The 14,551-nt window shown below is 33.0% G+C and overlaps 2 protein-coding genes across 2 annotated transcripts; both read left to right on the forward strand.

Moving 5' to 3' along the window:
* The first annotated feature begins 1,649 nt into the window (after nucleotides 1–1,649).
* On the forward strand, nucleotides 1,650–5,406 carry LOC132754697 (uncharacterized). The gene is made up of 5 exons (XM_060745357.1): nucleotides 1,650–1,732; nucleotides 2,939–3,177; nucleotides 4,042–4,131; nucleotides 4,515–4,680; nucleotides 5,312–5,406. Exons 1-5 carry the CDS (start codon nucleotides 1,684–1,686, stop codon nucleotides 5,404–5,406), a joined length of 639 nt encoding a protein of 212 aa, XP_060601340.1. The 5' UTR covers nucleotides 1,650–1,683.
* Nucleotides 5,407–6,923: 1,517 nt separating this feature from the next.
* LOC132754691 (A disintegrin and metalloproteinase with thrombospondin motifs like) lies at nucleotides 6,924–14,210 on the forward strand. Its single transcript, XM_060745350.1, has 11 exons — nucleotides 6,924–7,013; nucleotides 7,285–7,362; nucleotides 8,530–8,684; nucleotides 9,121–9,270; nucleotides 9,854–10,027; nucleotides 10,531–10,678; nucleotides 10,874–10,987; nucleotides 11,828–11,873; nucleotides 12,674–13,024; nucleotides 13,411–13,680; nucleotides 13,913–14,210. Exons 1-11 carry the CDS (start codon nucleotides 6,924–6,926, stop codon nucleotides 13,924–13,926), a joined length of 1,590 nt encoding a protein of 529 aa, XP_060601333.1. The 3' UTR covers nucleotides 13,927–14,210.
* The last annotated feature ends 341 nt before the right edge of the window (nucleotides 14,211–14,551 follow it).

Below are 14,551 nucleotides of genomic sequence, written 5' to 3' on the forward strand. Positions count from 1 at the left end.
AGTTGAACAAATATCTTTCAATAATTGTCAATTTATATAGAAATCTGTCTAGGTGCATATATGTAATATATAATCAACATTGACCGTTAAAAGTTTCAATGGTTTGCATTCGGTACACCTCAACCATTATCCTATATATTATATAAGGACCATAAAGTTGCAATCGAATTAAAAATGCGGTAGGATTTGATCACAAGATGTTAAAATCCGAAAGTTAATTTAAAAAGACAAAAGTGTAATCTATATGCCAATTAAAAACGAAAAGGTCGTGTCTTTATTTTATTTCAAATATTTAGATATACAATAAAATGCGGTCTATTTGAAACAAACCCCCAAATACAGACCACTTTGGCTTACGATGGAACTATTAATGGCTTCCTTGCTGGATTGGTAATTATGGTTGACATCATGTAGTTGTAATAAGGTTATATCTATCCTAGTTTGGGGACCTTTTTGTTGAAATAGTGTCAGAGCTAAATCGTATACATATACATGCACAGTGCGGTAACTGGAGTGCAGGTATCAGTTACCCGCACTCCAGATAATGCCCGTGGATTGGTTCATTTTTGCAGGGGTTTACATATTGTGACGGCAGAGAAAGGGAAAGAGGCAGAACTATCATATTCAAATGCTCGTTCATTGGTTTTTTTTCTGGGGTTTCATATTATGACAACAGGGAACGTGCTGTCATGTTTGACTATGATACAAAAGAGAAAGAACGCTACGCCCCCTCGTACAAATCAGATAGCCTCGTGTTTCGGTGCTCTTTCTATTACTTATATCCCACAAAAATGTGTAGATGCATGTTTTATATAGACCTTTGAACTCTAAATTTCGAATTTGGTCAAAATGTAAAAATACAGATAGCGTTGTACGCACGACCAATGATTTGTTTAATTATCCGAGAACTATCAGCACTTGATTTTAAGCCATTAAAATAACATTGTCAATGGCTTAACTTCTTTGGAGACTAAATCTTTGTTAAAACAAAGTTAATTGTATAGATTTGAAAAAGTACTTTTAAGGTACAGTATACCTCAACATTTCTGTTATTTCCTGTAAGGGGCAGACGTATATGCAGGTTTTTAGACAGTACTTCCGGTATAGTCAATGTTAACTCTACAAACACCTTCCCAAAATGCAATCAATAACTAACGAATAACAAGACTGGTAGGTGATCAATCATTTCCTAAAATAAAGCAAATCAATCCAAAGTTGTTTCATTTTGACCTTGGTGCTTTTAATCTACCTGAAAGAATGAATCAAGAAATCTTGATCCACCGTTTATACTGGAAAGTCCCTTATATGACCTTTAGACCGTTGGTAAGATTAAAGGCCTAAAAACTAAGCCAAACCAATTAATAGAATGACGTAAAGACGAACTGTTGTCGTACCTTTTAGGGTTTCTTCGTATAATAACTCATTACTAATATGCCTCTGAGAAACAATGCAAATAATCTTTTTAAAACGACCTTTTCACAACAAATTTAAAGATCGTAAGGCGCTTATTATTAGGCATATATATTACACACATCAACAATTGTGCCTACGCTTACAAATGGTTTACAATGTTGGAGGGAAGACCTTAAACTTCTGTATTTAAATGGAATAAAGTATCCGTTACTTCATTCCATTTTGAAGGAGACGTACGGCTATTCGTATGTTTCTCTAAAATCAAAAATTATGAGGATTCTAAATTTATGTTTTGCAATAACAGTCCTGTTTGGAGCCGGTGAGTCGTGATATCTTAATCATTATTATTATTATTAGTATCATTATTATTATTATTATTATTATTATTATTATTATTATTATTATTATTATTATTATTATTATATAAGATAAATTAGAAGTACAACACATTCATTATATACTTTTAAATGAAATATTGAGAAATATTTATGAAATAAAATGTGTATTTTCATTTTCAGTATTTTCATTGCAGTGAAACATATTTCCCGTATTTCACTGGTTTCTTGTCGGTCTTCTTTCTGCTAAATTCAGCCAATATACAAAATTTACGGAGTCTTTCAAACTGAGGAACTTTCAAAAAGAGGAAAATGTATGTAATAAACAGAAAATTCAAGTTATTCTATGAACACGGGATTTATTTTCATCTTGCGGTATGATTTTTATATTTCACTCTGATAAAATATATTTATTTTCATACCACTCGACGAAAATAAATCCTGTATTTATAGTTAAAATTTGAATATTTTCTAAGAATTAGAACGGAAACACTTAACAATAAAAAAAAAACGCATTAAATGCAATTATGAAAAGTTATTTAGAGTAATTCAAATCATTAGTAAGAACAAATACATTTTTACAGTACATGTATAAATTTTATTAGACTTGCCTTAAATGTTTATTCTTTACACGTAAGTTATAATAATTACATGTAAATTAGGACTAGGTCCATGAATAAAAACTTTAACACACCAATAAGAAATAAATTATAAAATATACGTAAATTTTAACTTATTTAACCAATCATGAGGAAATGTGATTTCGGGTGATAAACAGGCAGTCAAATAATTGTTATAAATTTCTTTTTTCTTTCCGATGCACCGCAGCTTTTAAGATAATCTTAACTTGCACTCAAGTTCTGTTTGCAACCGCACAAAATTGCCTAGTACTTCATCTGTGTTAGTTCTTTATTTATTATGGATCTATTAAATCTTGGGAATTGTATACAACTGAAGCCGGTGTTACATGGGCGATGAGAGCGAGAGATTACAGATTTCATTTTATTTTCGAAATAGACTAAACCAACTTAACTTTGTAAAATGTTACTCACAAATGTGTCAATTTGTTTCCGCGGAGAGGAGTAGGGGAGGGGCGACGGTTCTGGAGGGCACTTTCCGATTTCTAGAATAATGAAACCATTAGTACAAAAACAAAAATGAAATTAAAATGTACATGTATATACTTCAAGTTATTGGAGAGCAAGTCTGGCTTCGGGATTTGAACTCGGACCTTGATAAACGGAACCTTGAGATCGGAGGCTTACCGTCAAACTTTAAATTCGCACTCATCCGGCAAGGTTATGACCATGGACTCGAACTGAACTTGGAGGAAAATCGGCGACTTGGAGCTAACGCACCGGTTTACGAAGTTAAACAAACATCTGATGGTAAACAACAATTAGTGAAGAAAAATGCCATCCCAATAACGGTATGATTTTGTTATCAACAAAAGTATGAATTATTAAAAATATCATATCTTTTATGTGTATAATAGTATGAACATATCACCGTACAAAAGTAACACATTATTTATTAATGAAATATGTAGGATATTAGGTAATATTGTTTTCTGTTTGGTCTGTGTTTAAGTTTGTGACAATTTATCACCGGCATCTATAACATATACAGTGTTCTTAAAATTGTCTCCCTATCGCCGACATAGTGTTTGTTTATTCCATAAACAGTCTATACTATATGTTATGGTGGCTGATTTGTGCCATGTGGCTTTTTCGCTCCACGGGGCGCCAGGCAAAATAACACAAAGTGACGACAAATTTGTCGTATTTTTCGTGTTTTCGCCTGGCACATATCAGCCATCATACTATTTAGTAACAGGAACTGCTCCTTACGTGTCAGGAAATAGTTACAATAAATTACAGAGGGAAAAAGACGTATAATTGAGGCTCAGTTATGTCGTCTGTAAGTCATACGGACAAAATAACCTGCTTGGAACCAAAAGTGATTATCTTTTGAGCTAGACTAACATAATGTGTCCGTGTAGTCTGACCGGAGTCTATACTATTGGCTAACCGACTTCATATTTGCACCTTGAACGCCACAAAATTGATAATGGACAGTTCCAAAAATGAAACTTGGACAAGTCCATTATAGAAATTCAGCAGGTTTAGGGCACCTTGCTGCTGACATTGGTTGAATGAACTATGCACGGACAACAAAATGTACATGTATTTTATATACATGTACGAGAAAAAAATGTTCATTGTACTATCAACTGAATTTAAGCCTTAACAAAATGCCGTACGTAACAAGACAAATAATCTTAATCTTGCAGCAGACGAAATTTTACCAAGATAAGAAAGTAAATGGAGTTTTTATGGTCACGTGCAAGAAACAACGTATTGGCGCGTGCCAAAGAATGGTGGTATGTTGCATTGACTTAGTTTCCATAAATGAAAATAATAAAAAAAAACTTTAAAAAAAACATGTTTTCTGAAATACTATCGGTTATTTGTTTAAAAAAATTCGCGCTAGATAGATCGATACATGTATGTTAAAGTAAGACTCTTTGCAAAGACATCAAAGTAGGCAACTGTCTTGATCGGATCTCTTCCCTAGAATTTGCTGTTACATTTTTTTCTTCATTTAAGTGACAGCTTGCATTTATGAACAAATCATTTAAAGTAACAATATTCTCAATATGACTAAAGTTCAGTTCTTCTTAATTAAGTTACTAGTATTTCTTGCGTAGCGTTAATTAGAGCGTTAATGATTTCTAATCAGATTGCGATATTCTTTTACTGAAAGGAAGGGTTATTTGACATGGATGGCGAAAATTACAACTTGGCCCCAAGTGAAAAGCCTACAGTGCTACGAAACGTAAATACTGGAGATGTTCCGCATGAACTGGTTTCCAACAAGGTAGAAAGCATGAGATGGTTGTCTGAAATGACAGACTTTGCAGAAATAGAAGGTTTGATACTTTTCCAATATAAAATTATTTTCTTTGTTTCAAATTTGAGAGATCATCATTTGTTGGAATTAATCAGATACGCAAAAGTTCATCGAAAATCATTCCTTTGTTTGTGCATTGTCTGTTGTACATTCGGTGAGTCGAAATTGAAGAATTAAAGCTAAATAAATCTCTTAGACAATTCAAAGACCACTGATTATTCATCTGATAGGTTAAAAACAAGTATTATATCTATTTAAAGATCCTTTATGTTATACATTGTAATTAAGGATGTTACAACACTTAAGTGAAATTTTTTATATGTGTATAATAATTCTTTAAAAACAATTTCCAAACATCCAAGAATATGTTAATTATGAGCTGCAAATGTTTATTCGCATTATCAGTAATGCATTAATTTCTTATTTAAAAGAGTTCGAATTACCTCCCTTTATTTACAAATAAAATGTGAATGCGGTAATATCTTTACAAATAATGCTTTTTTGAATTTACAATATTGATAAATCTTCATTTGAGCATCAGATTAATGTTATAAAACCATAAAAAATGAGTTACAGAATCTTAAAAATAATGAGGGAAAAATAATACGAGGGGAAAACATTTCAATACCATTGTATGCTTTCGATTTCAGACGGACATTTACAACAACGTAATGAATTCTTGGAAAAGTTGACTGGTTTACTTAATGGAAGAGATGCAGATTTGATTGCCAGGGTAAATCCATAATTCTGAAATTATTAAATAAAATTAAAAAATTTTTATTTATTCAAAAATGGTTTCTTGGGGAAATTAAAAATTTAAAAAAAACCAAATTGTTTTAAAGGGGGAAAAAAGGGTTTTTCAAAAGGACACAAACAAAAAAAGGAATTTTTGGGAAAAGGGGGTTGACGGTTTTAAATGGACGGAGGATTGATGCCAAAAAATTTTTTTTAAAATTAAGTTTTAAAAACCCTTTCATTTTGAAAAATTTTTCAGAAAAAAAAATTTAGAAACAAAGATAGTGGCATTTTTATTTATATTAAATTTAAAAATTTTTAATTTTGTAATTTTTGCGAAAAAAAAGGGAAAAAAATTTTAAAATTCCCTGTAATTTTCAATATTTTAATTTCCTTAAACTTATCTATAAAAATGGGTTATCACTTATGTTTTTGTTTTAAATTGGTTAATTTTGACAAAACCCAAAAATTAATTTTAAATTTTAAAAAATTTAATTAATTTCGAAATAAAATAATTTTGTTCGTTTACGAAAAAATTTTTTCACTGAAGGAAACATATTTCCTTTCCTGTTCGTATTCCTTTAAATTTCTGCGGTCCCAAAAGGGAAATTCTTTAATTTTAATGTAAAAAATGGAAAATTATATTAAAAAATATTTTTTCATTAAAATAAGGTTTTTCTTTGGGCTTAAAATTAAAAATCGACGCCCTTAAATACTTATTTAAACCCAAGATTCTTGTATTATAAAAAATTAAAAAACCTCTTTTAATATAAAATCCCACGAATTATTAACCGTTCAATAATTAATAAAAAAAATATAAAATTATTTTTTTATAAAACCAAGGCAACCTTTTATAAAATTTTCCACAAAAATTTTACTCCCCGGTTTTTTTGTTTTTTTTTAAAATTTCTTTTTTTTTTTTGTGTTATTTTTTTCGATTACCTTTTTAAAATTTTTTAAAAAAAGCGGGTTTTTAAATTTTCGGGGGCCCAAAAACAAGGGAGGGTTTGGGGTTTTGCCAAAAAAAAGGAAAATTTTGGTGCCCTACCACAAAGGGAACGTAAAAAACGTGCAATTTTTGTTTGTACTTGCTTTCATTGAATTAATAATGTGTTGTGCTGATTTACATGTTTGTTTGTTTCTTTGAAACAAGTCGTATTTTACAAAAGAATTGTATCTATAGCAGAATACTGGACATGACTTAAATATTTTACAGTTACTACGAGGAAAGTACAGACGACAGAAAAGGGCGGGAAACACGTACGCCGTAGATGTTGTTGTAGCTATCGATCCAGCATTGTGGAAAAAGTATCGAAATATTTTACTTTATTTTTATTTATTAGTATTATTTTTTTGGGGGTGTGGGGACATTTAGAATTTGTCACCAAATAATTATTTTAAAGTTTGTTTACTTTATTTAAGATTTTGCAGTTATTTTGATTCAAAGAGATGTAAAACAAAAAAATACAGGTCTTGTGTTACGGAAATATCCGATTAATTACGAGTATTTACGATTTTATAGGTACTATGACGACAACCACAGAAACAACTGAATCCGCCAAACAAGATGAAGCCGAACTTAAGCTACGACAATATCTCTCTCACATCTATAATGGGGTAAACTGTTTTTGTTGTGTTTTTGTTGTTGTTGTTGTTGTTGTTGTTGTTGTTTAATTCTTGCTGTTGTTGTTTAGGAAAATAATAAAGTTCGTGAAAATCCGGAAAGTATCGTAATTTCTTATGTCTTGTCTTATTAAAAATGGCTAATGATGTACGAACTAACCTTCATGTGTATTTGTGGACAGAGGATAATACATCGCTTGGCAAATCTGCTGAATATTAAGAAAGTGATAAAGAACAATTTATTTATTTATTTATTCTATCGCAGGTGAGCTTGCGTTACGAGTCAATTGACGACGCAGAATTAGACATCTACGTTACTCTGTCAGGATTCATTTTCTATACGGTAACTTGTTAATTATTAAATTGTCCTCTGAACATCGTTGATATATTTCATGTTTACGATTATATATTGATATTTATGATGTTAATTTAAGAGGTAGTTAGGCGGGTGGGTGAGCCGGGGGAGACACGGGGATGAGACTGAATACTAAGGTCGGGAAGGGTAATATTATTGTAGTGCGTACAGTAGTACATCTGCATAGAATCAAGTGACGGTGTGACATTTTTTAAGTCTATCATGTACACACTTTTATAATCAGTTTAAAGTGATGAAATACATTTGTTTCATGTGCTTTGTTCTTCGGGGGATGGCACATTCAAATTTCCTTCTTTATCCGGCACTTTTGACACTGAACAAAAGTGTAGCCATGTCTGGTCATGGATTTCATAATTCTTATCAGAAAATGGTTTTTGTCATAAGAATTATCTAAATTCTTTCTGAAAATACTCAGCTTTCATACTTTTTTTGTTTCCTCCATTGAAACGCACTTTGTCGACTTTGGATTTTTCCTTCATATCTCAGACATCTTAATGGACTATAATATTAGCAAAAGCACTGGGTGACAACACAATCTGCTGTTTCACTGATTACCTATCCATCATACGTGGTTAAAAAGTTGTCACTTCTTAAGGACCCATGTTATCCTTTGACCTTGTTCTCAAAAGGTTTAGACAACCAATATCAATGTGCTAGAAAAATGAAAGGAGTAGTATCTTTGTCTTAATAAACTCCTGAAAATATGACTTCTTCCCTTTTGCCACTTGTTTTATTTTTATTATTTTGCACCTCCCTTCCCCGGATCTCGAGTCCCTTTCCCCTTTGCCCTTTTACTTTGTGGACCTATTAAATCACCATTTATTTGTGTTTTTTTTTAATTTCCTTGTCAGTGATAATTATTTCCTTTTAAGTATCATGTTAGTGATAATCCCACCCGTGCTCTGTCTCGCGCCCTATCCGGTTTTTGTTTTGGGTCCTCCTGGGGTCCTTGCCACTAGTTCTTGTTGCTGGGTCGTGTGGGGGTTGTATTCATTGAACGCCGCATTTCCTATCATATTTTAGTAACATTTACATTATTGGCACAAAATTATGCAATATGTACTAATGTTCTGAGACCTTTTTCAGACATCTTTATGTCGCCTTTAATACTTAACTCTTGCATTCAAATTATAGGCGGTGAACAGCACGAGCCCAGTACCTCCGTCAGCTATAGTAACTGAAAACGGTGTTGAGTATGCCGACTGCGATATGTACTTGAATAATCTGGTGACATGGGCGCAGAATCTCGAGAATCTCCCCGATAACGACCACATCGCGGTGTTTACTGGGTAGTTACTTTTCCCGTTGTTTTGTTTAGTTAATAAATTTTACAAAGTCAGCACCAGAAATTGTATATCACGAGTGGCGTAGTGAAATATGAACTTCTGGTGTTCACGGGTTGAAATATATATTTCGATCTTCATATAAACTAAACAAATTTTCTCTTAAATATACGAAAATAATCAATCTAAAACTAAATGAAAGCGCGCCGAATAATTATACAGTTAGGTTGGTTTCCAGTACTCTGTACGATGGAATTTCAGTGAAACAACGTAACGGGCTTAAAATCAAAACAATTAAATATTAGTTTGATATTTCACTGATACATTTCTATAAACCACCGAAAAGCATGTAATAAACATTCTTGTAACCCTCTATAATTGTAACATAAAAAGTAAATTGGAAATTAAGACCATCCATATATATGTAATTATTTATTTTCAGATATGATTTGTATGCAAGTGCGCCACAGTATAACAGCGTTGCAGGATATGCGTGGGTCGGAGGGGTTTGTAACGATTACAGGGTTTCTGTGAACGAGGCTGGTACCTACTTTGAGACGGTGTCTGTCGCCGCACATGAGCTCGGACACAAGTATGTCCAATAAATAGAGAATACCATGCTAGTGTCTGATATTACAAATTCATGGCTAAGAAGAAAAAAAGAAGGGCGAAGCTCTGTCGAGTCCTTCAATTTTTTTTCGTGCCGAGCCTGATCAATTTTGTAATATCAGACTTTTGTTTGGTATTCTGTTTATCATTATTTCAATTTTGATATGCGTTTCTAGAACAAAACCTGTCAAGAACATCTCGAGTTCATGCCGCGCGCAGTAATATATGTTAAGGGTATAATCAATAAGAAATAGTCCCAAATGTTTTAGTTAAATTTAATTAATATTTTTAAAATAATGTGTTCGATTCAAAGTTTATCAATTTAATATTTTCAAACAAGTAAGAGGTAAAAATACTCCGTTCTATTAATTTTATTTCAATATGTATTTATTAAGTGTCTGATCAAGCTGAGGGTGACTGATAAAGCTGAGGGTGACTGATAAAGCTGAGGGTGACTGATTAAGGTGAGGGTGACTGATAAAGCTGAGGGTGACTGATAAAGCTAAATTTAAGAAATCAATGCACTGAATTGATATTTAAAGCCTCTCTATTTTTCTCTGTTTTAGTTTGAATGCCTCTCATGACAACGCCACAGATTGTCCGACCACAGACAGTTACATTATGGCCCCCTCTACAGCTAATTTCGAGCTAGGCGAGCCCTACTCTGTTAACCCGTGGAGATTTTCTACATGTTCAATAGACTCTTTCAAATCTTTTATCGACTCCCTTGGCACAGGCAGGTGAGTAGATTGAAGAAATTTTTAGCGTGTAATCGCGATATACCGCGGCGTCTATATGACGTATGGTCACGTGATAAAATGTCCTGACTTTGGATTTCTTGCTTTGTGTAGATTATATTACTGAAAACAGGCTTTTCGGTTCATTTACAAAACATTTATTTTCAGTTCTGAAGACTTGCAATTTACCATTTTATTGTTTCGTCTGTTACAGGGTAACTTAGACACATAGGGCTCACTTCTCAGTCGTCTGTCTGTACGTCTGTCCGACACAAAACATGTCCGGACTACTCCTTAAAAAACTGGTACTGCCATTACATTTAAATTAACAATGCAATAACCATCTGGAAAACATAAATAATTAATTTATACTGCACGAATTTAACGGGAAGAAAAGGAATGTAGGGATAACTGTCTCATTATCGGCACAAACTTATTTCTCGGCGTTCTTCGTCAACTTCCGGAAAATTTGATTGAAATTAAAGAAGATGTTATTTTATTTTCAGCGGAAACTGTTTGCTTGACGCTGGGAGTTATTACGATTCTTCTGAATACGAAGATCACGTCAATACAATGCCTGGAGAGTTGCATTCCGTGGATGAACAGTGTGAACTATTGAGGGGAGATAACTCTGTTTTGTACACAGAAATAACGGTGATCCTCGTTTTCGTTTAAAATTGTCCAGTTAAAATATTCCATGATTATAAAACTATTTTTATTACAATGCCGTTATGTCTACTGTATATTTATTTGTAGATTGAACCTTTAAGCTTAACATTATGCCACGGATTTATATTACAAATCCGTGATTATGCTATGTACGGAAATGGATTTTTATATGTTTTTAAGGATTCGGAGTCAGAGGAAATTTGTCGGACAATGGCGTGTATAGATGAGAACAATTACTATGCCATTTATGCCGCTGCACGTGGAACTCCGTGCGGCCCTGCGTCTGAAAATAAGGTAAGTTATTTACAGTAACAATAGTCTTGAACGTTTCTGCCAAACACCTCACAGTGATTATCTCCCTTAACAGATTGTAACATTTTTTTACTGATAAGGGGAGATCACTGTGTAGAGGATTACATCTCTGCAAGTGTCATAGGGTATAAAGTACTAAACTATATATGTTTTTAACTTTTTAATTTTAGGTACGCCTAAATTTAACTTGAAGCAGACAATTTATTGACAGTGTTTTATTATATCATGCTCTTTAATTTCACGTTAAGTATCATTTCAACACCTGAATGAGTATAGTAGTCGTTTTATTTTTCTCAAAACATCAAGGTACATACAGCATCATTTATACATCAAAACAGTTTCGTGGCGTTCCAAATTAAATTATATGTACTGTATAAATTATTCAGTTAGCGATGCAGAAATATTGGCGAAATCCGCGAATTGACGAGTCACTTAATTTTCCTCTAGCGTAAATATCAACTTGTCACGGAAATTTAGCTAATATTTCCTCACGCAAAATTTGTTGAATTTAAGTTATCTTACTTTTTGACACGCAGAAATGTCCACTTATACAGTAATTGTTGAACAGGAATCGTGTGTATACTGTAATATCTTGTTCATTTTTACATACATCTATGATAATTTAAAACATTTGGGCGTGTCAAGCTTTAGGCCCTTTCCGTCAAACTTCATATAAGGACGACATTCGGAACACCTGGACAGTTTTTCAATACTCATAGGTCCTTCCTTATACGAAGAATGACTGAAAGAGTCGATTGTAAAATCAATTTGTTTGTGTTTCATCCTGACATTGGTGATTATGTTCTTTTTTCTTCAACATAGTGGTGCATCGAAGGACTGTGTGTGAGCAAATCGGAAACCAATTCAGGTACTGTATAATATAATAATAATAATAATAATAATAATAATAATAATAATAATAATAATAATAATAATAATATAATATAGATCTAGACACAATGTATTCCATCACATCAAAGGTGTCCAGTCAGTTCAATAGGTATAGCGTTTGACTGTGAATCGAGTGCCCCGGGTTCGATTACCAAACGGCGCAGTTCACTTTCTTTGTTATTGACAGTCACTGAACCTCTGCTCTGGCATGTTCAGAAGTTATAAGTTTCTTGCTAAAGTAATGGCAACAAGTACTGGTAAACTACTGGTATATTCATGTGGCCAACTGGCGTGATCCGGAGTGAAAACTACCAACACCACCACTCCATCAGACCATATCAATCAATCCTAGTTTTTTTCCAGAGCCCAGAATAACCATAGTAAACCTATATTGTATTACATCCAGCCTCGTCAAAACATTCCATATCAAGAGCTTCGTTTTCTTCTAGTTCAAAAAAACAAAACCAAAAAAAAAACCATATCAAATTAGTTTTGTACTGTAAGTAATTGTACTTTTGATCTAATTATAATAATATACTATTATGAGTGTTTTAATAAATCCAATAAACGTTCTTTTTAAAATTTATATTGTTGTCAAATAAAAAAGCTCATGATACTTAATGTCTTGTATATTGTTGAATACAATATTGATTATATTGTACCCGTACACCGCAGCAAAACCTATATTGTACTCAGCTAACGCCTCGTTCAATACACCTTTTACTGCTGTCTATTGTATTCAACAATGTAAATAATGTGTTTATGTATATAAATAAGGCACAAGCAACGAAACAAACACGAATACTGGAACAAACACGGACAACACGAATACTGGAACAAACACGGACAACACGAATACTGGAACAAACACGGACAACACGAATACTGGAACAAACACGGACAACACAAATAATGGCACAGACACGGACAACACAAAAACTGGAACAAACACTGACAACACTGGTGGTAGTGAAGAGTGTGCTGATACGGGATATTTTGATGGAACGTGGACTTGGTCATGTGACGAGCTAAATACCTATTTCAAGGATAATTTCAATGCCGAGACGGCAGACTGGTGCCAAGATACAACCAACGGCTGGGCCAACTACTGTTGTGCAATGTGTTCAGGTAAGAAGTTCGATCTTGTATATACAAAGCTAATATAATGTGCAATGTCAGGAAATAAACTTTGTTAAAGAATGTCATAAGTCACACACCAGAACTTTTTTCTATTTTTAAAAGTTATGGTGTTCCGGGCGTGTAAAGGCAGCAACTGTTATATTTTGTTGATGAATAATTTCTACTATGATATTTTAGCAACCGGAACGTCCTCGACTATTATTCATAAATAAATAATCTGAAGACTGACGGAAAGGGCCGAGAAGTTGCGATTGATATTTTAGTACAGTTATATGTCCTGTGTAAATTGTGTCATGGTTTCTCCCCATTGAACTTTAAACTGTATTTCTTAACATAAATGATCTTATAAAAATGATTATTGTGTAAACGTTTAGATGCAAGTACCGGAACGGGCACGGATAATACCGGAGGGACAGATACGGATAATACCGGAGGGACAGATACGGATAACACCGGAGGGACAGATACGGATAGCACCGGAGGGAATGAGGAATGTATCGACATAGGATATTTTGATGGCGCAAAGACATGGTCATGCACCAAGTTGAAAAGATATTTCAAGAACAACTACAATGCAAGGCCTAAAGACTGGTGTCTTGATACAGAAAATGGCTGGGCTGACTACTGTTGTGACATGTGCTCAGGTTATAACTGATTTTCGTAATTTTATTTCCTTGCTTTGCAACTCTTACATTTTGTTTGTCTTTCTCTGAAATACGAAAACAACAGTCAAACCCTGAAGCATAGACCACCGCTGGAACACGGTTAGAGAAACGATTCTCTTATAACTGTATATTTTGCTGCCATTAGCACATAGTTGTATATTATTTTTGTATTGCAGTTAAAATATTCTGAGTTTTATGTTTTCCTTTTCAGAGTATGTGAAGTAAAAGAAAACTACAACAATATGCAAATAATAATTTTACCTCTACCTATGACGTATGACGTATGATCAAGGTTCTAACTAAACACAAACTCTTGTCTTTTAGTAACCTCTTACATCATTTTAACAATACAAAAATATGAAAACAATATCATTGTCTCTCTTTTTTGTAAATTCTTCAGAGTTTCTAATTAATTAACACTAAATTTCAAGTTCATAATATTATAATGAAAAAAAGAAAGTAAGTTTAGACCTCCGTGTTCATGTATCATACAATTTTAACTGTCTGAAATAAACGTCCTCTAACATATAGTAATCCTGTTTTGTTTTTTATTTGATTTTATATATGATCATGTATCAGGTGTTACTTAAAGCGGCCTCCAGCTTTTATTTTCTGTTGGAAAAAAACAATGCTATGTTGTTTCAAACTAAGTATTTCAGTAATAATTTCATCTTGGAAAATGCATTACATCACTGTAAATCTTCTTCAAACAGCGTCCCGCGAGCTATTTATAAACGCAACAATGACATTCGTTTCTAAAAATAGAAGTTCACTAATTTAAATATAGAGAGCACACCGGTAGAGTAGAGATCGAGGGGATAAACCATCATTGTCTTATGTATCATTTCGT

This window comes from Ruditapes philippinarum, unplaced genomic scaffold, assembly GCF_026571515.1.
Source record: "Ruditapes philippinarum isolate M1 unplaced genomic scaffold, ASM2657151v2 ctg8662_1_1_1_1, whole genome shotgun sequence".
NCBI classification, from domain to species: Eukaryota; Metazoa; Mollusca; class Bivalvia; order Venerida; family Veneridae; genus Ruditapes; species Ruditapes philippinarum.